Genomic DNA, 24,446 nt, shown 5'->3' with positions numbered 1-24,446 from the left:
CCCAATTCACATCATTGCCAGTCATCATCACCATAGTGAGTATAACATGGTGATACAGCTTTATCACTATATGGGCGAGAAGATGGCGGGGTAAAAAAGTGCTATTTTAGAGCGAATTGTAAAAAAAATCAGTCTCTGTCCCATACAAAAATCCAACATGGCAGAATCATAAATTTGACACATTAGAACACCTATATGTAGTCATCATGATCATCACCATCATCATCATCGATAAAATCAATCTGAAGCGTTTGCGTTTGTTTGACGTTTGACTCGGTCGAAGCATCATCAGGATCGCGAAGATGTGAGCAAAAAGGAAAGGGAAAAATGGAATTCATCAAAAAATTTGCGAAACAAAAACAAACGCCATTACGCAGGGAAAATATAATCGCCGGAAAAATGTTGTTTTTGCGATAATTCATAGTGAAAAGTGCATTCATCTGGTGGTTCGAGTAGCGTTTTACGTGGGCAAGATGTTTCCCAATCGAATAGTGCAAGTTTTTGGGAGTTTTTGCTGTCTTGAAAATCATCCACGACGGGAAGTTCCCGAGAAGATAGTTCCTCCATCCGATGGGGATTACTGGGCGGAATAGGAGAGTGTGGTGTACGTCTAGTGGTGGTGGCGAAGTGCTGAGGTGTTGCTTGGTCAGGTTGCGCTCTATCTCCCAGTGATGAGCGAATTGAAAAAGTGCAGTGGGATGGGCAAATGTTCTGCATTATCGTGTGGATATGTAATTTGAGGATAAAGGATACCTCCGACAGAGGCTCATGGATTATAATCGTAGGCGACACTTTGTTCTGGTAAGTACAGCTACACTATCCGATGTTTCTATCTTTGGTTTGTATTTCGGTAATTCGCAGGTCGTTCAGTACCTAGCTGGAAGGTTTTTATTAGAAGGTTTATTGCAGAAATACTAGTTATTACACCAGAACTGCTCTTTGTAGACTATAATAGATTTCACTTCTACTGACGTTGAAAAACATGAATGGTACCTGCTACGCCAGATCCGTCCTCAGCTTCTTTTTAAAAATATATGGAATTCTAATGTATTTCTGCAGGCGTTCTTCATGTAATGCTCCATTTTCAGACAAGTTTACCCATAATATTGATTCAATATTCTGCTAAGCAAATTCTACACATTTCTAATGTAATATAAGGTTCTACTAATTCTTGCACGAATATTACAGAATCATCTGACATATTAAATTCTTCTAAAGCTCAATCAAAAGTTTGTTCAGTATGTAATAGTAATACAAAATTCCTCAAGTTTTCTTCAAAGGAGTTTACGAAGATTTTCTCAAAGGATTAATTCGGTGCGATTTATGTAGCTCTTCCAAAGTCAAAAATTCCTTTCAGTGTTTCGTGATGTACCTTAAAATTCCTATTAAATGCACTCCATCATAAATGATTCTCAAAATTGTGCTATTTCTCTGGAATCTAGTTCTAGCTTCATAAATTTCCACTGAAGTTGCTCATTTTCTTAAATAATTGAAACTTTTAATTAAGTTTCCTTCGAATTCTTATAAGAATTTTACTTAAATTTGTTCATCAAATTTCCTTTGAATATTTCAATAAGTTTAGCAGAAATTCTTCAAATAAATATGGGAGTCCAACTTCATATGGGAGTCCATTAGAAGATTCGATTTAATGCAAAATAACAGTAATGTGAACCCCCGATAATCTGAACGACCTTTCATTCATATTAACGAGATTAATTTTTAATTTGAACTTCTAGTAACCCTATGAGCATAAGAAAATCGTTTTTCTGGTGGCCTTATTTGCTGTTTTGTTTTGATTCTGCGTTACGTTTTACAATGTTCCATTTCGTTTTACTCCATTCCGTAAGCTAATTGATGTTTTGGGTTCAAATTAAAAAGTGTTCAGATCAAAAACGGTCGGATTATCGGGGGTAATAATAATAAACAATAGGTGAAAGTTGGGCAATTTGACCACCTTAAGAAAATCATCACTAATCATACAAAATTCAGTGGGAAATTCGAATGGTGTTTAACCATATAGATGGCTTCAAGCCCTATTTATATCATGAATACAAATTGAATATTAAAAGTAAACTTTTGAATCTTATGGTCGACGTTTTGTAACCGAAATTAAACCTTTGAGGTAAAATGAGCACCCTGTCGGGGTGGTATGAGCGACCTTGTAAGCAATGGGTAAGAATATTCTGCTCTCTTGTGGCTTTCTGAAAGGTCAACAATGAACAGTTTTAGCATAAAAAAATTAAAGAAACAATTATTTTCTGTAGAATATATTAAATTTTAGAAGTACTGCCTATTAAGGGCTATATTTTTTCAGTCTTGTGAATGACTGTTTTTTTTACCAAAAGCAGATACTTCAAAGCGTAATTTCATATGATACAGTCATATTTATGAAAGGAACAATGCAACAATGAAGAATTTAAGTTGAAATATCAGTGGTGCTCATATTGCCCCAAATGTACTTAAGTAATATTCTGTTAAGAAAATCTATAATGTTTATTAAAAACTAGAAAAACATCGTGTCATATAAGAGAACCAATGACCATTTATAAAGCTGCTGAAGGATTATCAACGGTAAGTTATAAGGAACTACTGATAGACGTTATTTTCTGATTCAGAAATCTTGTAGCAGCGTTGGCATTTTGAGCTAGTCTTACATTTTTCGAATATTTGCTCTAGAGAAAAGTATTTTGTTAGACTTAAATGAAATGGATAGTTGAAGTAGGCTTCAAGCATTAGGCCTGCAACCGATGTTTTGCAAAATATGTTCAATCAGTTGATTTTTAAGCGGATGGCCACATTGCCCCACTTCCCCTACTGTCTGCGGCTGTGAAATAGTTCTAGCGACGTTTCATCACTACCTATGCTACCTGGTGTGTTATAATACAATTCTTCTCTACCCTTACTTTTCTCTAAATAATAAATTATCACACTAAAGCTTCATGTTAGACAGCATTCCAACCAACTCTGAAAATCGTAAACTTCACGTATGAAGTAACCGTCAACAATGCTGATGATGGTACAGCACGCAACAGCCACCCTACTGCTTTCTCTCTGAGATGACTACGTAGGTCATGACGAGAGGAGCAACACAATAGTAAAGAGGAATAATTGCATTATAACACACCATCGACTGGAAATGCTTTCGGCAACGTGGGGCTTTGGGTAGTGATGGAACGTCGCTAGAACTATTCCACAGTCGCAGACAGTATATGAGATAGTAAATTTGAAGTTCAAGTCTCATCATGTATGAGTTAGGCCCTTCGCTCATTTTTAACTTCTATTCTATTTTCATACTGTCGTACTCTAGCGGAACTATCAACCTATCCTCGTCAGACCTTTCTCTAGCAAATAAATTATCACACTAAAGCGTCATGTTAGATAGCATTTCCAACCAACTCCGTAAATCGTAAACTTCACGAATGAAGTTTTTTTTTTTTTTCTTATTAAAGAGATTTTTAGCCATAGGCTAGTTCATCTCTTACACGAATGAAGTAACAAAAAAAAAACTTTGAATGTTCTTTCAGAAGCCAGTTCAAACATTCCTCGACAATGTTTTCCGAGTTCAAATTTTCGCCTTCGAAAACCGTAAAAAATAAAAACTAATTAAAATTGTAAAAACCGATATACCTATGTCGATTTTTTTAAACGAAAAAAAATCGATGAAGAGAATCGATCAAATCAGATAGGACCTTTTGAAATGTTTATTGAGAGTTGATAACAATCTGACAACGCTGAAGTCACAGAACTGAACACTCAGAACTTGGCGCATGTGTATCACATTTCAAGCTGAACATTACATTAGGTCCTAAGTAACATTGACAGATTCTCTTCGTCGACTTTCTCTTTATATTCCCACGGCCATGTAAATATATTCTCAGGTATTTTTGGCATACAGATTGATAATAGAAACTTTTATCTAGCATCTAATACGACAAACACAACGAGAAACAGTTATGTGCTCAAAATATTAATGAAAGAGAAGGTCGACGAAGAGAATCAATCATTGTTACTTAGGACCTAATGCAATGTTCAGCTTGATTTTCGTTTGTAGACTTTTCTTGCCAGGCAATTCCCGGAGGGAATGCTCGGGTTGGTTGGACCGTATGCGAACCCTTCAAATAGGACTACGCTGTGAAAGTAGTTTCCGGTGGAACATCTAGTGTCTCCGGGCAGTTGCGAAACCAGCTGAGTGATTCTGATTGTACACTGAACAAAAACATCCGCAATACTTCGACTGATTATTGTATTGCTCGAGTATTAACAATATGCTGTCGAATTTCGGATGATTTCCTTATGGTTGAATTCGTCATCAACTGACGATCATCCATATGACTGCCTCAAAATAAAGGGTGATAGTTATTTGAAAATTGACTGTAAAACATACAGGGCTCAGAGGACAACAATGTAAGGATAAGATGACTTGCTTTGGATTAGATTATTAATTAGATTGTTTACATTTCCATATTAAAAGCCATGAACAGCCTTTCATAATGGATACAAAAAATCCTTTGTGGTTGGTAGAGGAAACTTCCTCCACCACGAAATAGACAACTTTTATTTTTTACTTTAAATGATCTTTATTTCTGGTATTTGTGTGGTTTTACATGTATGAATTAACAAGTGACACAGATGCGTCTTTTCAACTTTAGTTCATTTGAACTTTTTAATGATGTACATGTACATATGAAATTAGTACACCGAAAAAATATTTCATGTAGTTTCCATTGGAAATTACATTTTCCCATTAACAAAACCAATGATATCTATCGGAATTTCTCATAATATTCATGTGATCACGTGAGTTATATATGATAAATCACTTAAATTTCATTTGACACATACGGTTCATGTGATTTTGTGGTGCAATTCCCAATTATGATATCACATGAAAGTTATGTGAAATTCTAATGAATATGAGAAAATTTTTCGTCGATTTTTGTTAAATTTTACTCAGTCCACAAGTAAACTACGTTTTCTAGAGCTTGAGTTATTTAAACTTAAATTTGAGTCGGCCTTATGTGCCATGTAGTGTGGAAATCCGTTAGTTACTTAGTACTGGTCCTTTTGCACGCCAGCAGCGGGGAAACGAGCACATCTTAGAGAGAGATTCAACTTTTCACCACCTAAATATGGAGAAATCGACAATGAAAAGAGCAATTTATAAGCTTATTAATACGATTCTAAACACTTCGTGCTCAAAAAGTGTTGTTGCTGAAACGATTCAGATAGGAAGGAATATCGATATAAAGATCATCGAGAAATGGAGAGTACAACGAAGCCAAGTACGATGAATTGGCGCTAAACACTAACATTGTTGTAACGATTTTACAAATACAGTTTTAAATAAGATATATCAAGCAACATATTCATTATATTTTGCAAAATAATTACACAGCTGGAGGAGAAAAACTTGGCTAAATATAACACAATTTGCTGATACCAACCTTTTTTGCCCTTCTCGTACATCAAACACGTCAATCGCCGATTGCTTGCGACTAAAAGCTCAATCTCGCAAACAAACTATACCAAATGATAGAGGAGTCATTCTCTTACCTGTTTGTGTTGTTAGTTTTAAAGATTGAGCTTTAATTCGCAAGAAATCGGTGATTGACGCGTTTGTTTACAAAAGCAATAACACCCTAACCTCGAAGTTCTCCGGAATTCCGTTTCAAGACCCGGAGAGACGAATGGCATATACCAATAGACTCATCTCAACGGGATTGGAAAATGTTTCTGTATGTGTGTATATATGTATATATGTATGTATGCATATATGTAAGTTTGTTTGAGTGTTACTCAATTTTCGCAGAGATGGCTGGACCAATTTGAGTGGAATGGGTTCCAGAAGATGTGTTTCAGATCCCCATAAATCGCTTTTGATTTTTTCCCCGTTCGGAATTATGGTTCCGAAGATATGAACAAAAATATGAATTCCAGATTCCACTGGGGAATTCGCAAAAGATTGATTTATCAAAAACTCATCATGCGACACCTCAAATCACATTAGAATTTTACTTTAAGATCAATGGTGGACATATTAAGACCCCATGATCACAATGGCCTCTTTCAGATGTACCGGGTACCTCCGGGAAGTGGATAGATTCTGACATTCGCCGAATTGCATCGTGCGATACTCAACATAATGATTAGTGCAAGTATTTATATTGCTTTTACTTAACTTATAGCTTACCTGATCCTATGAAAAAGTTCGTTATCGGGTTTCCTCTCGGGTTCCCTTTGATTTTTCTCGATTTTTTTCCACATTTTTACGACTCTTATTCAGGTACAAAACGGCGAAAATGGCTGCTTCGTTCAGCACTAAACTGCATCCGATTTATCCTTGCGATTTCAAACCAAAACATTCAAGATGCCAGAAATACCGGGTTGCCAGGATGCATATTTTACAAACAATCGTAGCTTGCTCTACGACTGGCACAATCGGCACACACTGACAAAAAAGATAACCCAGGACTGGTGTGGTCCAATTTGGCGTCAATGCACTACTCGAAAGACAAGGTACAGTCGAAGCTCTTTATAGCGACATCGCAGGGGACTGTCGTTACAGAGAACTGTCGTTATAAAAGATAGTCGTTATATGAAATTTCATTGTCGTCATAGAGAGAGAAACGTCACTCCAAGCTTAGCAATCAAAGTATATTTTTAGATGATTCCAATTTATTTTTAACAATACAATACAATCGTTTAAGATTATACCCAAACAAATTTCCGTTCATTCGTTTCCCTACACCGTTTGAAAAATTCATGTAAATTTCTGAGAGATATAGCGCACATAAAATTAACGCTATATTTGGCGTAAATTTAGACGATATTTCGTGTAATTTTGAGCGCAATAAGATTTAAATTAGAAATATTGTATGCAAGCTTGTAAACGATTTCGTTGTTTATGCCGACTGTTAAACGAAGGGAGATTTTACGCGATAGTTAAAATTCAGATCTTTTCTTTTCTGTGTAGAACCTGTTTTTTAATTCAAATTTTTTTTCCGAAACTGTCCTTTGGCAGATCTTCCGTAGTTAATAAACCAGCATATATTGTTTGGAAAGCATCTGACAGTTTATTCTTAGAAGGCGCACTTGTTAGTTTATTGTCAACAGTTTCATCAGTCGCTCAGTGCGGCACTTTGAATTCTTCGGAAGTTTTATTTTTAACACCATATTTGAATTTTTCGATTATGTCCAGTGTATTCTGTAATGTTAATGTTTTTCTAGTTTTTGAACTAATTTTTGACCGTGAACTAAAAGCGAAAGCAATGTATTTTTACTTGACACGAACTTTGATGCATCTGTTTATTAACAAAAACACGTAAGTTAAACACTACGCGAAAATCTCGTTCAGGTGGTCAAAATTCTGTTTAAATGTAGACAAATTTGGTAAATGTGTAATATCTATTGTTTACAGATGGGTTCCATACAGTAGGAATTTAAGTAGAATAAGCAATACCGATAGTTAAATTGATGAACATGAAAAAACCTATGACCAAAAAACATCTTTTATTAAACTTTCAAATTTAATATTGTCTACGGCTATAAAACCACTCTGAGATGCAAATAGTACCTTCATGATATTGAAGAATGTCGCAATAGAGAATGACAAATACGGGTAAAAAACAACGAAGGTGTGTCGTTATGGAGAAAGGTCGTTATAGTGAAATGTTGCAAGTATCTGCAAGGTAGCAAAAATCATACCAATCCGCAAACCTGGTAAGGATCCATCACTACCTTCCAGCTACAGACCAATCAGCCTCCTTTCAGCGCTGAGCAAATTGTTCGAGAAACTAATTCTCAATCGTTTACTCAAGTTTGTCGAGGAGAACAACATTCTCCTGCCTGAACAGTTTGGGTTTAGGAAGGGGCATTCCACAAATCACCAGCTAGTTCGGGTGATGAATAACATTCGAAGTAACAAAGCTGTATCCAAGTCCACAGCCATGACATTGTTAGACATTGAAAAATCGTTTGACAATGTCTGGCATGACGGACTTGTGTACAAGCTTTGTAACTTCAACTTTCCACCACATCTTGTAAAAATGACCCGAACTACCTCCAGCAAAGGTCGTTTGAGGTATCGTTGAATGGTTGCAATTCAAACACCTTTTCCATCCCAGCAGGTGTTCCGCAAGGAAGTCTGTTGGGCCCTTTGCTATACAGCATCTACACTTCCGACATTCCTCCCTTGGGCAACGGTGGCGTGTTTTTCCTGTTCGCAGATGATACCGCTATAATCGTCAAGGGAAGGAGGCCTCGTGAAATAACAAACAAACTTCAACGATGCCTTGACGCCTTTGCTGATTATGCCAACATGTGGAAAATCAAAATCAATGCCTCCAAAACCCAATCAATAATGTTCCTCCATCGACAATCTCCCAAACTAAAACCGGCTCCCTCTTGTACTGTAATAATGGATGGCACAAGGGTTGAGTGGTCCACCGAAGTAACATATCTTAGTATGTTCTTTGACGAGAAGCTACTTTTCCGCTCGCACATAGATAGGGCAGTAGTTAAGTGTTCCAATCTAGTTAGGTGCTTGTATCCGCTAATTTGCCGCAGATCTCGTCTCTCTAGGGTGAACAAACTGGCTGTCTACAAACAAATCATTGCGCCTGCGATCTTCTACGCAGCTCCGGTGTGGGAATCATGTGCACAAACTCACAGGAACAAAATACAGGTAGCGCAGAACAGGGTATTGAGGATGATCCTTGATCGTCCTTTCGATACCCGCATTTCCGACCTCCATCAAGAGGCTAACATTCCGAAAGTAGATTTTCATATTAACGAAACTAGGAACAAATTTGTGCAGAAATGCAATACATCAGAACATGCTTTGATAAGCAATTTGTATATAGTAGGTTAAGTGTATATAGTAGTTGTAGATTAGTTGTAGCTGTAAATAATAGTTTTAAGTAGTCTCCTTTTTCCAATTCAAAACAAATCAATCCCACCAAGGTGGTCATACTCTAACAGGCCTGATAGGACTAGGAACAGTAAATGATAATTAAAATTTCAAAATAACTAAAGTTGAAAAGACGCATCTGTGTCACTTGAAAATCCATACATGTAAACCAAACAAATACAAGAAATATAGATCATTCAAAGTAAAAAAAAAAAGATAAGTTCTAGTGGGAATGACACTGATGAAGGCTGCACATTGTAGTCGAAATACGTATTCCATGGATATCAAAATTAATTAAGTGGAATTAAATGGAAGATCACCTTTTTTGCTGTTTCATTTAACCGGTTGCAGCTATCATTCGAAAAGGCGATTTCAGTGTACAGTGTAGTGAAATCACAGACAAACAGACGTAACTCTTTGAAAAACTTGTTCTTGAAAACATAGTATCTCAAAACATATAACCTCAGTAACGACATCTCTCTGGCTTCTCACGGAAAACAAGCTTGCTCGCTAACTCGTAAACAATATTGCATAAAAGTTCTATAGAATATATAGAAACGTCAAAGTGATCCGATGCCAGCGCTACGGCGAGTAGTTCGCGGAACAACCGTTAAATGCATTAACGAAGATACACAATGAAGAGTTACGTCTGTTTGTCTGTGGTGAAACTGTTAGCTTACGATGCTGGCACCAAGCACTGGAATAACAATGGTTGTTCGTCGTCTCAAACGTCAGCTCGATCCGCATCAGAGCGAAAACCTGGCAGTGTTGCGAGATTTAATATAATAAGCTGTCATATCGCATAATATCAGTGTTATGTTTAAATTATGAAAGACGCAAAATTCAGCTCGGAAACAATTTTAGAAATAATTCCAATATAATTGAAAGAAGAGCTCCATGTGCATTTTTGTTTTAGTGAAAATTCGAGGAAAATACATAACAAATCGCTGTCAAACTCATTTTGGCAGATCTAATTTCATACATTTTTTTATGTTAGCCAGAGGAAAATAATAAACAACTTCACGCCGTGGTGCACCCGCTAGTGTGCGTGCGTTAAACGTCACTAATCTCTATGATGATTGGATGAGAATTGTAGGTCAAAGTAAAACAATGCGTAAACAAGAACAGAAAAGTAAGTAGATATACTCCTAAAGCATGGTGGAATGACGAGGTAGAGAGAGCGTGGAAGGATAAGATGTTAGGTTAGAAGGTTACATGGACAAAGTACTATAGAAAATGCTATAGAGCTAAAAAAATATTCGGCGATATTTACTCGACTAAAAAATGAAGGTGTTAAAAAACGAATAGAAGAGCTTGCGGAAACGGTTGATCCTCAAACAAGCTCGAAGGTACTCTGGCACAAAATAGCAAGGATATCTGGGGTGAAATCATGTTTTGAAGCAGCTGCTTTGGTAAAAAATCGATCATTCACAAGGCTGAAAAAAAAAATATATGTTTTGCTTTAAGAAGCATATTTTTCCTCGTATAAGCTCTTATTCAGCTTTCAATGTGTGTTGGGTAGTGAACTGTTTAGTTGGGAATGGCCTCCTTAGGCGAAAAAAAAACAAAGTTGGCCGGTAATGGCATTCACCGGGGGCACCGGAACATGTTCGAGAGGGCTAGTGTGACCGTGGACTGTCAATAAGGCCATTAACGGCCTAGTTTTGTAATATCATTAAGTTTGACATGTCGCATGACGAGTTGGTTCTTGTCTTGTCACTTCCCCCGGGACACCGGATTTTTTTTTCCGGGATGCCCTATGCGATCATGGTTCATCGGTATAGCTGTAAATGGCCCAAGTATATCTTTTGCGTGAGAAAATATTGTGTGTATAATTATTACAGAACAGTAAAGCCGAATCCCGACCCAGAGTGAGCTCAACGAAAACCGGAATAACTCCGGAACCATGTATTTATCCAATTTTTTTTTTCGACGGATTCAAATATTCAATTTGTTGTGCAGAAAAACATCGAGAAATCAAGTTTATAGAGCTAATTGACTTATGAAATCTATGCAAGTTTAGACGTTAGGCAGGCAAAGAGTTATTCTCACTATCGACTCGCCTCTCTCTGTTCTCTCGATAGTCCTAGTAAGCAAGCAGGTGGTTGGTTGATTGCGGCCAACAATTTTGACCATACTTTGATAAATTCCTATAAACAGGCAGTGGAATACTGCAGCTAGTGACAATTAGCTTTTATTCACGGGAAATCGGAGATTGAAGTCATTGTCTATCAAAGCAGTGGCGCCCGACTCTAAAATCAGTCCGGATGTGTCGATTTGTCTCAGTGTAGAATTATGACTTCATACTAAATTTTTAGTAGATACCAAACATTGAACTGAACTTTCTCTATCTACCATTTCTTCACAGGTTTCGCAACAAAGATGTGTTGATTCAGACGGTAGGCGTGCCTAGCAATGAGGTATACCTTCCTATGTGTTCGATCATCTTTTTACTCAACTATTCTATAAACTTTTTTTGTTTGTATTTCCAGAGCTTTCTCGTAGGATCTATGCTAGTTGAAATAAGAAGATATGCGAAAAAAATGTAAAATATTGTTTCAAATAAAAGTGCTAAATGCTCCAGTCTTTTGTTTGTTTTACCCAAACACAACTGCTTTGGTATTTTAACTGATCAAACTCTACCCGTCGTATTGGTATTGTTTCCAGGTGCCAACAAAACGGTCAAAGTTCGAAATCTGCACACGATGTTGGACCAACAGCAACCTGTCGTTCCGCCACTGGATCAATTGAGCAACTATGACATCTATTCACAGCTGCAGATGGTTGCCGATAGTTATACGAACTTTCCCGGACCATCACCGGCGGTACAGCTGGAGGACGGTCCGGCCGTTCTGGGCTTTACATTCCCGCTTGCCTTGGAGGACGACGTTGAACGGCTGGAGATAGCTGTCAAACAGAGCAGCTTAATTAGAGGACAATATGTAGGTTTGATTGGTGGTTTAATTCTAGTACTTCTTTTCTTACTAATCGTGGTTTTTAAGGTGCAACTTCTCAACATAACGAAACCCATCCAGATGACTATCGTCCAGTCGTTCAATAAATTCTTCTCCGACTATTCGATGACCAATTTCAGCTACTACGGTGTAGAACGAGCTGAATATCCTAAAACCCCTAAAAAGGGCATGAAGAAGTACGATATCTTCACGCTGTGTATGCTAGGTTGGTGGTACTCAGCTGACTTTAATCTGACTTTAAACCTTATCCGTTTGCGAATATTGCAGATGCGTGGCAGTCCCACGGTATTACCAGTATTATCCTCATGGAACAGTTGAAGAAAGCAATCTATCACATTAGTCGAAGGCGCTACACTCGCAACCAGGTGTTGAAAAAGAAGATGAAACTTATGCACCGGATTTGATCCGGTCTATTAACTAGTTATTTTTTTTTACAATAAAGCAGTATTTTTTTATAATTTGTCTTTGCTGTTCAATATGGTGGTGCTGATAAATTAGTTATTCAGAATGTCTAATGATGAGTAATTTGTACGATGTCTACTTACAGCGCGCTACAATTTGGCTGTTTCTCGCCTGAAGTCGCAACTATCGGCTCACAAGCGAAACACTGTCGGCAAACCGCTCACACCTGCCGACATACGGAGAGCGAAGTTCCTCCGGAACCAGTTGGCACTTCTGCATCGAAGCTATGGATCGCTGTCGAAAGAATCTCTCCCGAAACCCTTGCGTGTGCAGGGGTTCGAATTTCCTCTGGTCAACGAGGAGGACGTTGAGCTGCTGGAGACGGCGGTTAGAGAAAATAGGATGATTCGTGGGCAATTTGTACGTATATGTCTTATGATTAAAAATATAGTACTACATTGGATCCGTAATGCTTGGTTATCTTCCAGATCCGTTATCTAACAGCGAAGAAGTCACCGAAAATGGATCTGGTGGAGAGTTTTTGTGTGTTCTTTGCCGACACTGCCATGGTCAACTACAATTGGAACGGATTTTCGAACCACCGGTTTCCGAAGAAAGCTATGCGCAGCTACAGTATTTTCACCGAGTGTATGTTGGGTAACTTTCGAAACATCATTCCAACCTAGTAGGTACCAAGACTAATGAACGAATGATTTACAGAGGCTTGGTGCGACCAAGGCATAACTCCAGAAGTGCTGCAGGTTAAGCTGAAACGGACAGTGGAGAAAATCAACAACCGTCGAAATGTGCAGCTCTCAAAGCTGCGCCGTAAGACTAAGCTAACGTCCACCGCCGGATCGAACGAAATAGTGCTGCTATTGAAAAATTAATAAAATATTACCTGCATTCGGCGTACTTTTGTTAATCGACGTTGCGTGTTCTAGTACTACAGTGTTGTGCTCTGTTTGATAAAACTGACATTTGATTTTCCCTTCTCTTTCAAGTGTTAAATTATGTTCCCAAGGTCTCGATTCGGCAAGATTTACATCACAATCTGGTCACGTGTGTACCCGGTTTCCAATTCCCCATCCGGCGAGAGGACGATGTCGAAAGGCTAGAGTTTCTTGCGAAGAGCAATGCCATCGTTCGACATCAATATGTGAGCACTGCTGCGACCCCGAACGACGGTATGGGTAGTTGTGAATAATTTTATGAATCCTTCCAGATAGGCTACCTAGCAACTAAAAAGCCCCAAAGCGTGTCCATAGTGCAGTGTTTCCGGATGTTTTTCGCCGATGAAGCCATGCGGCGGTACAATTGGAACGGGTTGGATAGTCCTCGGTATCCGAAACGACCGATGAAAAACTATGATATTTTTACTACTTGTATGCTAGGTATGATGCCGGGCTGCGGTACTAGATTTTACTTTTGGAATGATAATAATTCTAAGTTTCTGTTACAGAGGCGTGGCATACGCATGGTGTCAATTGGGAGGAGCTCAAATCCATGCTGCGGAAGGCGATACACAAGATGAACAATCGGCGCTACTCGAACGAATGCCATCGGCGCAAAAAACTTGCTTGCACATCGATGTTTGATTTTGCTTGAAGTTTTGTTCATTTGAATAAATTTTTCTTGTCTCGAAAAAAAATCGGGCCTCATATATTCCGGATTTGAAAGCGAGTATGATGCATTGGTTCTAATCTCCTAAAAACATTTTTCGTTTCTTAGACCTATCGACTCAAGATACAGCGCGATCGTCGTCCTCTCCCGAGCATTTCTTTTCCGTTTCCTACAGCGTTGGATTCGACGAAGAGAGTAATCGTGCACTGGTCACCGATTTTACATTCCCCATCGACAATCCGGATACGCTGGAGGACCTGGAATATGCGGTGAACCATGATGTCAAGACCAGGCAGAAATATGTAAGACTTTAGCAATACAAACACGAATTTCTCAATGAAAAATCTAGTATGAACCCGTTTTTTTACAGATCAACTTCCTTCGACGGATCAAACCAAGCAGTAAGTCGTTGATGAAAAATGACATTTTCCGGCGCATTTGCACGGATTCGGCTATATTTTCGCACTTCTGTTTTACCACCGCAAAGATTGGTAGCAACGGAGTGCCGAGACGGGCGTTGAAGGACTTTTTGGTCTTTGGAAGTTGTATGCTTGGTAAGTACCAAACCCATCTTTTTCTTGTTGTTTATTGTAACCCTGTAACGTTACGCGTTTTGCGGGTTTTTCCGTTCCGGATGGCCAACCACAGGTCCAATCAGGTTTCTACGTGATGCATATGAAAGTAGATAGCGACACCTTTCGAATTGTGGCTGAATGATATCGATTGATCATTGCATTGTTGATAACCAGCCATGTCAACCATGAATCGACACGCAATTTGCAGCTTTGGTACTTTGAGAAAGTTTTGATGGCTTGGGATTATGTCAGTTAATGATGCAAACATCCAGGAACTTTCAAAACTTCGCGGAGAACGCAAGCACGCTCATCTAAACACAACCACAAGAGATCAAAAATCTCCATAAAGTCCTTTGGATATTGTTTTCAATGCTTTAGGCTAATCAAGTATTGTTCTGAAGCTCTTCAACTGTCCAACAATTCAAGTCACGTTTCTCAGATATTTTTTTTTAAGATATCAGATTTATCAGAAAATATTTCAATGAACTTCGGTAGATCTCCATGAAGTCCTTTAAATATTCTTTCAAGACTTCGGGTGTTCAAAGAGCTCAATAAAATCCTGTGGATAGTTTCTCAAGGCTTCAGTTTGATCATGTATTGTCCGGAAGATCTCCAACATTCCATCATTACAAATTATGTCTACCGGTTATTCTCTCAAGATATCAGGCTCATCATAAATCATTCCAAATTCTTCAGTTGATCAAAGTCCTTTGGTTACTTTTTGATTGTGGTTAACAACTTTTCAGACAGTATTAATTGTTTTTATGGAAAACTTAGAAGTTACTGAGATATTCTCTCAAGATAGCAATTTGATCAAAAATTATGTTAAAGACCCTCAGTTGACCAAATATATTCATAAAGTCCTTTTGCTATTTTCAAAGATCTCCAACTGTCCAACAATTCATATCATGTCTCCCGAATATTCTCTCATGATATCAGAGTAATCGGGAATTATTCCAAAGAATATCACTTGATTAAAGATCTTCATTAAGTTCTTTGGATATTATTACAAGACTTCAGGTTGATCAGGTATTATACTAAAGATCTCCAACTGTCCAAAAATTTAAACCAGCCTCCTGAATATTCTCTCCAGATATCAGCTTCATCAGAAATTATTCTCAAATCCTGCAGCTAATCAAAGATGTCCATTAAGACCTTTGGATAGTTTTGAACATGGACCCAAAGGTCAGGACCAATAGCGTGGAAGGAATTTATCGAAAAATCATGGTTCTCGGTAATAGAATGGAAGTGCACGCAGTAGTAGGTTTTTTAAATTTGTGGGTAGTTAAATTTTTGAGTGCATGGGGGTCGGTTGGTTTACCAACAATAGCTGACGTTTTGTTTTAACCTAACTTTTTTTCCTAACCTGAACTTCAGAGCTAGGATTAATGTCATTGTTGATGTTGATCAAAATGGAATCAGTTTTATCACTTAATTGTTGGGGGTCCAACTAGAAATCATGCAAGGCGGACCCATGTACGATCCTTGTGTAGCGAGGACCGAATGGACCAGATCCCGCCAGTCAGATGATTGTCCGCGGGAAGATTGTTCAAAGGAGGATTGTCCGCATGAGGATTGTTTGAAGGAGAATTGTCTGCTACCGACGAGTCAAGGAGTACGTGGAGGAAGAAGATTATCCGGAACTCTGAAGCTCTTTATATGTTCCAGAGGGAACGATACATTCGGATGCATCCTGTATCCCCATCAAATTTATCCATAAAATTCTGCTTATATATCCAGAACATCAGTCAGAACTTTTTTCCTCCAGACATCCTTATTCGATTTTTTGTCTATTTTTCAGTATATCCTGAATATCCCTGTTGATCCTTCTGTCTATTCCGAAAATTCTTTCAATTCCGCTCGCATGCCGTCACAGTGTTGCCATATCTTTTTTGAAGCAACATGCATAAGGATGAGTGTCGTTCCCCAACGTTTTCCTTGAACGTCATTGATTGTCTCTGAAGATCTTTCCTGGAACTATCTTCCTGCGGACAATCGTCCAGTGGACAATCTTCCTCTGATCAATCTTCCTGCGGGCAATTCCTCTTCCTCCAGATAATCTTCGTGCGGACAATTCTCTTTCGAGCAATCCTTCTGCGGACAACCCTCTTTCGAACAATCTTCCTGCGGACAATCGTCCTGTGGACAATCTTCTTCTGAACAATCTTCCTGCGGACAATCCTCCTTCGAACAATCCTCTTGCGGACAATCCTCCTCCAAACAATCTTCCTGTCGACAATCTTCCTGCGGACAATTCTCCTGCGGACAATTCTCCTGCGGACAATCCTTCTTCGAACAATCCTCTTTCGAACAATCCTCCCGCGGACAATCCTCTTCCTCCGGATAATCTTTCTCCTCGACTCGTCGGTTGCGGACAATATTCCTGCGGACAATCCTGCTGATAATCCTCCTTCGAACAATCCTCCTTCGAACAATCCTCCTTCGAACAATCTTCCTGCGGACAATTCTCCTTCGTACAATCTTCTCCCGAACAATCTTCTTGCGGACAATCCTCCTCCGAACAATCCTTCGAACAACCTTCTCCCGAGCAAACTTTCTGTGGACAATCCTCCTTTGAACAATCTTCCTGCGGGACAATCCTTATTCGAACAATCTTCCTGGGTACAATCGTTCTTCGAACAATCCTCCTGTGGACAATCCTCCTGGGGACAATCCAAATATATGATGTTCAGGGGCCCTGGAGCTAATGAACTATTAGATTAGATAATTAACTATTTTAACTAGTTCCGCTTTTTTTTTTGTTAGCATCCATGCCTCTCACGCCAAAGTCACGAGTTCAAATCTCAAAATGGCGAAACAAAAAGAAACGTGCTAAGGGATATGACACAACTCAATCTGACTGCCACGGCAGCGGGTACCGCGCTTTTGCTGGCAGTTGTGCTGTCTGTGTCACTTTTGACACCTGTTCTGGTACAAATTGCTGTCTTTTGCTCTAGTACCGGGTGCACCAGGTACACTAAAAAAAAAAGCTAGGTGAACCAAAAAAAAAAAATCGCGTGGGTCCATGGTTTTGAACACATCTGGTTGATCAGGTATTATTCTTCTCAAACTGTCCAATAATTCCAGTCACGTCTTTAAGATATTCTCGCAAGATAGCAAGTCGAACAAGAATTATTCCAAAGACCTTTAGATTATTAAAGGTTCAGAGAAGTTTATAGAACTTCAGGGAAACTATAAGTAGTGCTCTAAGAGAATCTTAAGATATTTCCGAGAGAGTTATTAAGGGGAGTTTCAAGGTCCAGATCCTCTTAAGGGAATTCTGAGAAGAATTCAGATGTTAAATCCAAGGAAATATTGGGCGAATACGTATCTTAATTTTAAATGGCATACAAAGAGATTTCCGTGGAAGGCTCCAAGAAAATAAAAACAATCTGAAGAGATTTTAAACGAATTCTCGCGAGTTAAATGTTGAATTTCTAATAAACAATTAAGTAAAGGGTGATACGGTCAAAATTTGGTCAAGGGAAAACGCGTGTAAATCGGTGAAATCGTTTATTTAAAAAATCAAATTAAATTTCTTTTTCAAGTTCAATTAGTATAAAATTCAGGAAAAATATTCAGTTAGGCTTCCGCTTTTCCAAATCCGAATTGCCGGGCCTTACGCTTGACCCCTGCCATCAAATTTTGTACAGCCACCTTGTCCACCTTCTTCGCCGCAGAAAGCCAGTTTGCCTTGAACTGCTGCTCGCCCTTAGCAGTTTTTTGGTCTTCTTTAGGTTCCGCTTGACAATTCTGGCGTGTTGGGAGGGTTCTTGTCCTTGGGAACCACCTGCACGTTGTTGGCGGCGTACCACTCCATGGCCTTTTTACCGTAATGGCAAGATGCCAAATCCGGCCAAAACAGTACGGAACAACCGTGTTTCTTCAGGAAAGGCTCTCTTTCACGTAAATTTCTTGGTTGACAGTCCCGGAAGCTATGAAAATGCTGCTTTTCAAGCCACAGGTACAGATGGCTTGCCAAACCAGATATTTCTTTGCGAACTTTGACAGTTTCATGTGCTTGAAAACATCTGCTACCTTTCCCCTTCCTATTGCCGTATAAAACTCCTGTCCCGGAAGCTGCTTGTAGTCGGCTTTGACGTAGGTTTCGTCGTCCATTACCACGCAGTCAAACTTCGTCAGCATCGTCGTGTACAGCCTCCGGGATCGCGCTTTGGCCGTCGTATTTTGTTTATCATCGCGATTTGGAGTCACTACCTTCTTGTAAGTCGATAGTCCGGCTCGTTTTTTGGCTCGATGCACGGTTGTAGACGATACACCCAGCTTATTTGCGGCATCTCGGAGAGAGAGGTTAGGGTTTCGCTTGAAACTACCGGCAACTCTCTTTGTCGTCTCAGCGGCTTCCGGTTTTCGATTTCCCCCCGATCCAGACTTCCTGGCTGTCGACAAACGTTCCCCAAACACTTTAATTACATTTGTAACGGTTGATTTGGCAACTTTTAGCGATTTTGCCAACTTTGCGTGCGAGTAGCTCGGATTTTCGCGATGCGCGAGCAAAATTTTGATACGCTGCTCTTCTTGCTTGGACGGCATTTTGACAACTGAAGAGTGAATTCCAAAATCAAAATAGGAGCAACATTCTACACACACACACCTTCAAAATGGGTGTTCAGGTTTTTTAAATGCAAAATTGAAAGAAATACGTCAAGTTGATATTGACCAAATTTTGACCGTATCACCCTTTAAATTCAGACATTGAAAAAAAAAATCAAGAACCTTAAGATTCTGAGACACATTTTAAGATTCATAACTGTTTAGAATTATGTAGGTAGAAATTTCAGTAAATTGCAACATTATATACTGAGTTGATGGATCGATAGGTGGTAGGGTCCAGGTGTGGGAGGGTCCCACCTCGTGTCCCAGTTTAAACAATTTTGCAGGAAACCAATCCTCAAATTTTAGGCTGTTCTTCAGACTCAACATCTAAGCAATCAGTATCGGCAACTGTTGATGATTGAAAAACAGGAATTAGCTCACAATGTTATCATATTTTTAATGCGATGTCATCCACTAGGAAGGGGAGGTACTGGACTACTGTTTGCCCCACCCTAATGTGCATGCGTGAAAAAACTAAACGTTAGCGAAAAAAATGCGATCCACAACATCAGAGATATCCAGCATTTTACGAGCGCTGATCCGGGCGCTGATGGCCGCCACAATCTAGCTGAGTTTCTGGTAGGGAACATTCGATTTGATGTTTGAGTTATGTCGTTTGACGTACAAACGATCAAATTTCACCGTTTACATATCAAACGGCACAAGCCAAACATCAAATCGAATGTTCCCTACCAGAAAGTCAACCAGACTGTGGCGGCCATGAGCGCTCGTGAAATGCTGGATATGGATAGCAAAAAAGATTTTTTTTTTAAATCCATTTATTTTTCGATGCTCAATTGCGTTAGCTTTGCGGAACCGTAATTCAATGTACATTAGCAAAATTTCTTATGATTAAAGCTAGTAGAGCAGCAAAGCGGATGTTTGGAATTGCATTGAGTTAAATAAGACCTGATGGAGTTCGGGCTTTTGGTCTAACAGTGTCTTAGGGTAAACGCACCATTAGTGGAGGTACGTTAGTGCAATGTGTTCCTATAGTGGATTATGGAGTCTCCACAAGCCACTAAAAGAACACGTTGCACTAAAATACCTCCACTATAGGTGCGTTTATCCTATATATTTTCATAAAAACTTCTTAAGACTATGAAGTACCATAGACTCAAATTTGTAAAGGTGTAATTTTTGATAAAATCATGGAAAAGAAGAAATGAAAAGAATCATACATAGGTTTTCGGAAGTTATTTCAGTAAAAATTCTATTGACTTATAATCAGGGTTGCTTCCACTCACTTGCCATAAAACAAATGTTTTCCGGAATTATGAAATCATTATATGTTGTAAGTTACAAGTACAACATATTATCACAAACGAAGTGACAGACGACTAACTGGCGAAGAAATCAATTAAAATAATGTGGTTCGCTGTAATAGAATTTTCTTAGAAGCTTGTGCCATCAGCCACCAGATGGGCTAGTATTTTTGTTTTGATTTGAACATAGTTGATTTTGTGTGCAATATGATCTTTCACAGTGTGCAAAGAGTGTATCATTTTGTCATTTTTTTTATGCATTTCAGTTTAGAGTAGAGTGAAGGAGATAGAACCAAAACATTCTAGTACATTTGGTGTTGCCAAGTGGTACAATCCAGTAGTAGTGGTGTTGCCATGTGGTACACTGAAGAATTGCAATAGCAGGCAGCGTTGCCAGACATACCGATTTACCGGTATTTATACCGATTTTCAAACTTGATACCGATATACAGATAAGGTTTCTCAGAATACCGATTTTTGAGCTACAATACCGATTTATACCGATTTTTTGATTAATAATCAAAATGATTACTGCCTGCCCGCACTGAATTTTCAGAGGAAACTATTGTGAGAGACTTTTATCTTTTTGAAAATTACAATTTTTGAGCCTGCTCTAAAAAAAAATCATCTTCAAAAATGTCTTATGCTTTATACTCTTTCGACTCATGCTTCCATTTCCTCGCCGTTTTTGGTAACCAAAGAGTCGAAAACAGCTGATGGCTCCATCCCAGTAATTTCTGGAAATCGAGAAATACTTTCATTCAGTGGAAAAATAGGTCCATAAAACGGTAATTTTTGAACTTCCTGAAATTTTACCGGCTGTTTCGAAAACTTAAAAAAAAAATAGCGGGTATTTCAGAGAACTTTAATGCTGATGTTCATTAATTTGAAAAATAAATAAAGGGGGCTTTCACTAAAGAAGATCCAGGGACTTTTACAGAAGATAAGAGATTTTCTAGTAGTTCCATAATAATCAAGGAAGTTACGAGTACTTCGAGGATGACCAGAGAACTTCAAAACAGCCCCATTAAATTTAGGAAAATTGTGAGAACTTTCAAGGAGTTCCTAGTATGAGTTATTCCGAAGTGCAAACATTCCTGAGTTCCGAAAACTTAAGGAACAATAGAGCATGTAAGAAACTTGTGCTAACATTCCCACAGAAATCTATTTCTTCCAGATATTTTCCCATCTTCCCCTTGAAGTAGTCGACTGTTCCGTAAGTCCTCTGGCGTCCGACTTTTTCCAGAATTTTCATCCAATCTACCTTAGGAAGATTTTCCCAGATTCCCCTGGAAGTTTCTTCCATCTGCTCCAAGAAGTTCAATGAAAGTTCTACCGGATGTAACTATCAAGTTCTCCTAGAAGTTTATTTCGTCTTCCTCTGGAAGTTTCTCCATAAGTCTCTCTCCGTAGGTTTTTTCTGCCTTATTGGAAGGTTTTTTCCGAGCTTCTCCTAACTTCACCTAGAAATGGCTCCTCCGGGATTGGCTTCCGATTTCCAAACTTTTCTAGCTTCTGGATATTTTTTTCCGCATGTTCCTAAAAAAAAATTACCAGAAGTTTCTCAATATTTCTCTTGGAAGATCCCCATTGGATGTGTGTTAGACATATTTTAGAACTTCCTTCAAACTTCCTCCACAAGATTTTCTTTATTCTCCCTTTGGAAGTTTTGTTGGTACCATTAAGAGACTAATTCAAATATTTCCCAGAAGTTTCTTCCGACTTACATAGAAATTAGGTATATCTTTCAATTTTAGTCAAAAAAAAAATAGTGAATACCGATAAATACCGGTTTTTTAATAATTTGATACCGATAATCATAAAAACAAACTGGCAACGCTGATTAGCAGGTGCGTCACCAAAGTTTTCGAGCCGCTCCGTCTGTCACTTCGCTTGTGATATTATTATAACATCTAAGGTCTGTATCCACAATAATCCGGACACATCAAAACTTAAGTAAAACTCAAATTTCGCATTATATTTCAATTGTAGTTGTTTATTTCAGATTCATGGGTTATGATTTAAAAATTCACGATGTAAAAACATAATTATTCGGTACTTGCATAAAATTTTCGAACTTTGCGCTTAACTCCATCCATTAGGGTTTGTTAAGACTCCTCAGGTCAGGTGGCCGTCTTTGTCCAAATTTGTTGGAAGTGTTTGATATCTTTGATTCCTTGTTTCTTTCCAAAAAACTTCCGCTTCATTAGAGCCCAATATCGCTCGATTGGACGTAACTCTGGACAATTTGGCGAATTTGCGGTTTTTAATACAATATTCACTTGATTTGCTTCGTACCACTCCATCGGCTTTAGCATAATGGCATTATGCAAAATCGGGTTTTCCTTGTAGCTTTTGATGAAGGGTAGCAATCGCTTCTGCAGGCACTCCCGTAAAAAAAGAACCATAGAGGCACAATGAAATGTATTGTAACCATACAATATAATTTATTGTATCTAAAATAAATCATATAGTCTACAACAATAAAATAACCATATCATGTATTATTTTCACAATAGAATCTATGGTAAATGGGGAATCTACAATAGAACAAGGGGGTTGTTATGTATCTTAACCATAAGAAAACTCACTTTTTCCCGAACAAAGATGAGCCATTTACCAGTAATTGTCTTGTTGTTTTATTGTTGAAAATTCTTAATAAATGGGATTTATTGTAAATCTATTGTAACAACAATATTTTAAGATATACAATATACAAGAACAATATACGTACAATAAGATCGATTGTTGGCAATAGATTTTGATGTAATTGTATTTTATTTTATAGTAATTGTATGGTTATTTTTTCCGGGTTTTTTCTGGTAAATCTCCTAGTTGATTATGCCTGTAGTTACGAAAGATTTGCTCTTTCGGCCACACGTGCAAATTGCTTGCCAAATGAGATATTTCTTTTTTCTAAATTTTGATGCCTTCTTCGTCCTGAAATACTCATCTGTAGCATTTTCGGCCATAGCAGAATAGAAAGCCAGCCCTGGAAGCTGCTTGAAATCCGCCAAGACATAAGCTTCATCGTCCATTGCAACGCATGAAAAATTCGTCAAATATTCGCAGTACTAACATAGAGGTAACTCTAAGACCAAAAGGTCCCGAAGAAACAAGTTCAACTTTTTGGCTCAGCTCTGGTACTATCATAGAGGTAACTCTAAGACTAGAAAGTCCCGAAATAACGTGCTCAAATTTTTGGCTCAGCTCTGGTACTCTCTTCGGTCCCAAGCTAATCGATTCACCCCTCGAAACATAGGAAAAACCAATAACCCCTAATTTTATCTGTCAAACTTTCATAGCAAATCAAAACAAACATTGCGTAGTACTAGAATTTCGACTAGAATGGGGTACGTTAATCGTTTGCTTGGGACCAATAGGCTAGTCAAGTAGTGAGCCAATTTTAAATCGTTAGTTTCGTATTGATTGGTACTAACGTTGAGCCCGTGACATTGCGATTTGAAACTGTTTTTACTTTATACGACTTCAGCCCCAAACACTGTTTTGATTTTTGAACAAAACCAGGTGACATTCCTATTTTACGAGCAACCGTTCGAACAGAGACATTCGGGTTTTCCTTCAATATCCTCTTCACCTTTCGGTCCATGACAAGATCAGCAAGTCCACTGTTTTTTATCACTTCTCGGTTTCCTTTTGACCGTCAAACGTTCCGAAAATGATTTGAGCACACCGTGAACAGTGTCCGCTCGCGCACGTGTTTTTCATTCGTTGCCATGGAATGTAAACACCAATCATAGTCTTTTTCATCAACGCCTCCCAGCTATAAGTCAGCGAAATTTTTCACTCCTACGTGCAATATTTCAAAAGTTACAGTGATTTGAAGCTTTCCGGATAAATGTGGATACTTACCTTAATTTTTTTTTTCCTTTGGTTTGTTTTTTTCCGTCGATCTTGCTTTCCGTGCTGAGCACCAATGCTACCGACGTGCCAGGAAGGCAGCTCCCACACCTGGACCCTACCTATCAACCCATCAACTCATGAACCGGGGACCAACGGCTTTACTTCCCATCCGAAGGAAGGCGTGATCAGAGATGTTATGCCTCAGAACATCCCGGCG

The 24,446-nt window shown here is 38.6% G+C and overlaps 2 protein-coding genes across 2 annotated transcripts; both read left to right on the top strand.

Annotated features, from left to right (window-relative positions):
- Positions 1-328: 328 nt before the first annotated feature.
- On the top strand, positions 329-12,326 carry LOC135697495 (uncharacterized). Its single transcript, XM_065217247.1, has 5 exons — positions 329-801; positions 11,277-11,328; positions 11,401-11,850; positions 11,911-12,088; positions 12,151-12,326. The coding sequence occupies exons 3-5, from the start codon at positions 11,614-11,616 to the stop codon at positions 12,285-12,287; spliced, it is 552 nt and encodes a 183-aa protein (XP_065073319.1). The 5' UTR covers positions 329-801; positions 11,277-11,328; positions 11,401-11,613; the 3' UTR covers positions 12,288-12,326.
- Positions 12,327-12,460: 134 nt separating this feature from the next.
- On the top strand, positions 12,461-13,190 carry LOC135697500 (uncharacterized). The gene is made up of 3 exons (XM_065217254.1): positions 12,461-12,705; positions 12,774-12,942; positions 13,006-13,190. The coding sequence occupies exons 1-3, from the start codon at positions 12,688-12,690 to the stop codon at positions 13,173-13,175; spliced, it is 357 nt and encodes a 118-aa protein (XP_065073326.1). The 5' UTR covers positions 12,461-12,687; the 3' UTR covers positions 13,176-13,190.
- The last annotated feature ends 11,256 nt before the right edge of the window (positions 13,191-24,446 follow it).

This window comes from Ochlerotatus camptorhynchus, unplaced genomic scaffold, assembly GCF_037179485.1.
Source record: "Ochlerotatus camptorhynchus isolate MF236.1 unplaced genomic scaffold, CSIRO-AGI_Acam_v1.1 ptg000070l, whole genome shotgun sequence".
NCBI lineage: Eukaryota > Metazoa > Arthropoda > Insecta > Diptera > Culicidae > Ochlerotatus > Ochlerotatus camptorhynchus.
This window is presented reverse-complemented; position numbering and strand designations above follow the sequence as displayed.

Excerpts from the sequence above, each read along its gene's own strand:
- LOC135697500 (XM_065217254.1), top strand. Across the intron at positions 12,943-13,005 it reads TTTCACCGAGTGTATGTTGG|AGGCTTGGTGCGACCAAGGC; the intron begins GTAACTTTCGAA and ends AATGATTTACAG.
- LOC135697495 (XM_065217247.1), top strand. The coding sequence starts at position 11,614 with ATGTTGGACCAACAGCAACCTGTCGTTCCGCCACTGGATCAATTGAGC. Across the intron at positions 11,851-11,910 it reads GCTTAATTAGAGGACAATAT|GTGCAACTTCTCAACATAAC; the intron begins GTAGGTTTGATT and ends GTGGTTTTTAAG. Across the intron at positions 12,089-12,150 it reads CTTCACGCTGTGTATGCTAG|ATGCGTGGCAGTCCCACGGT; the intron begins GTTGGTGGTACT and ends CGAATATTGCAG.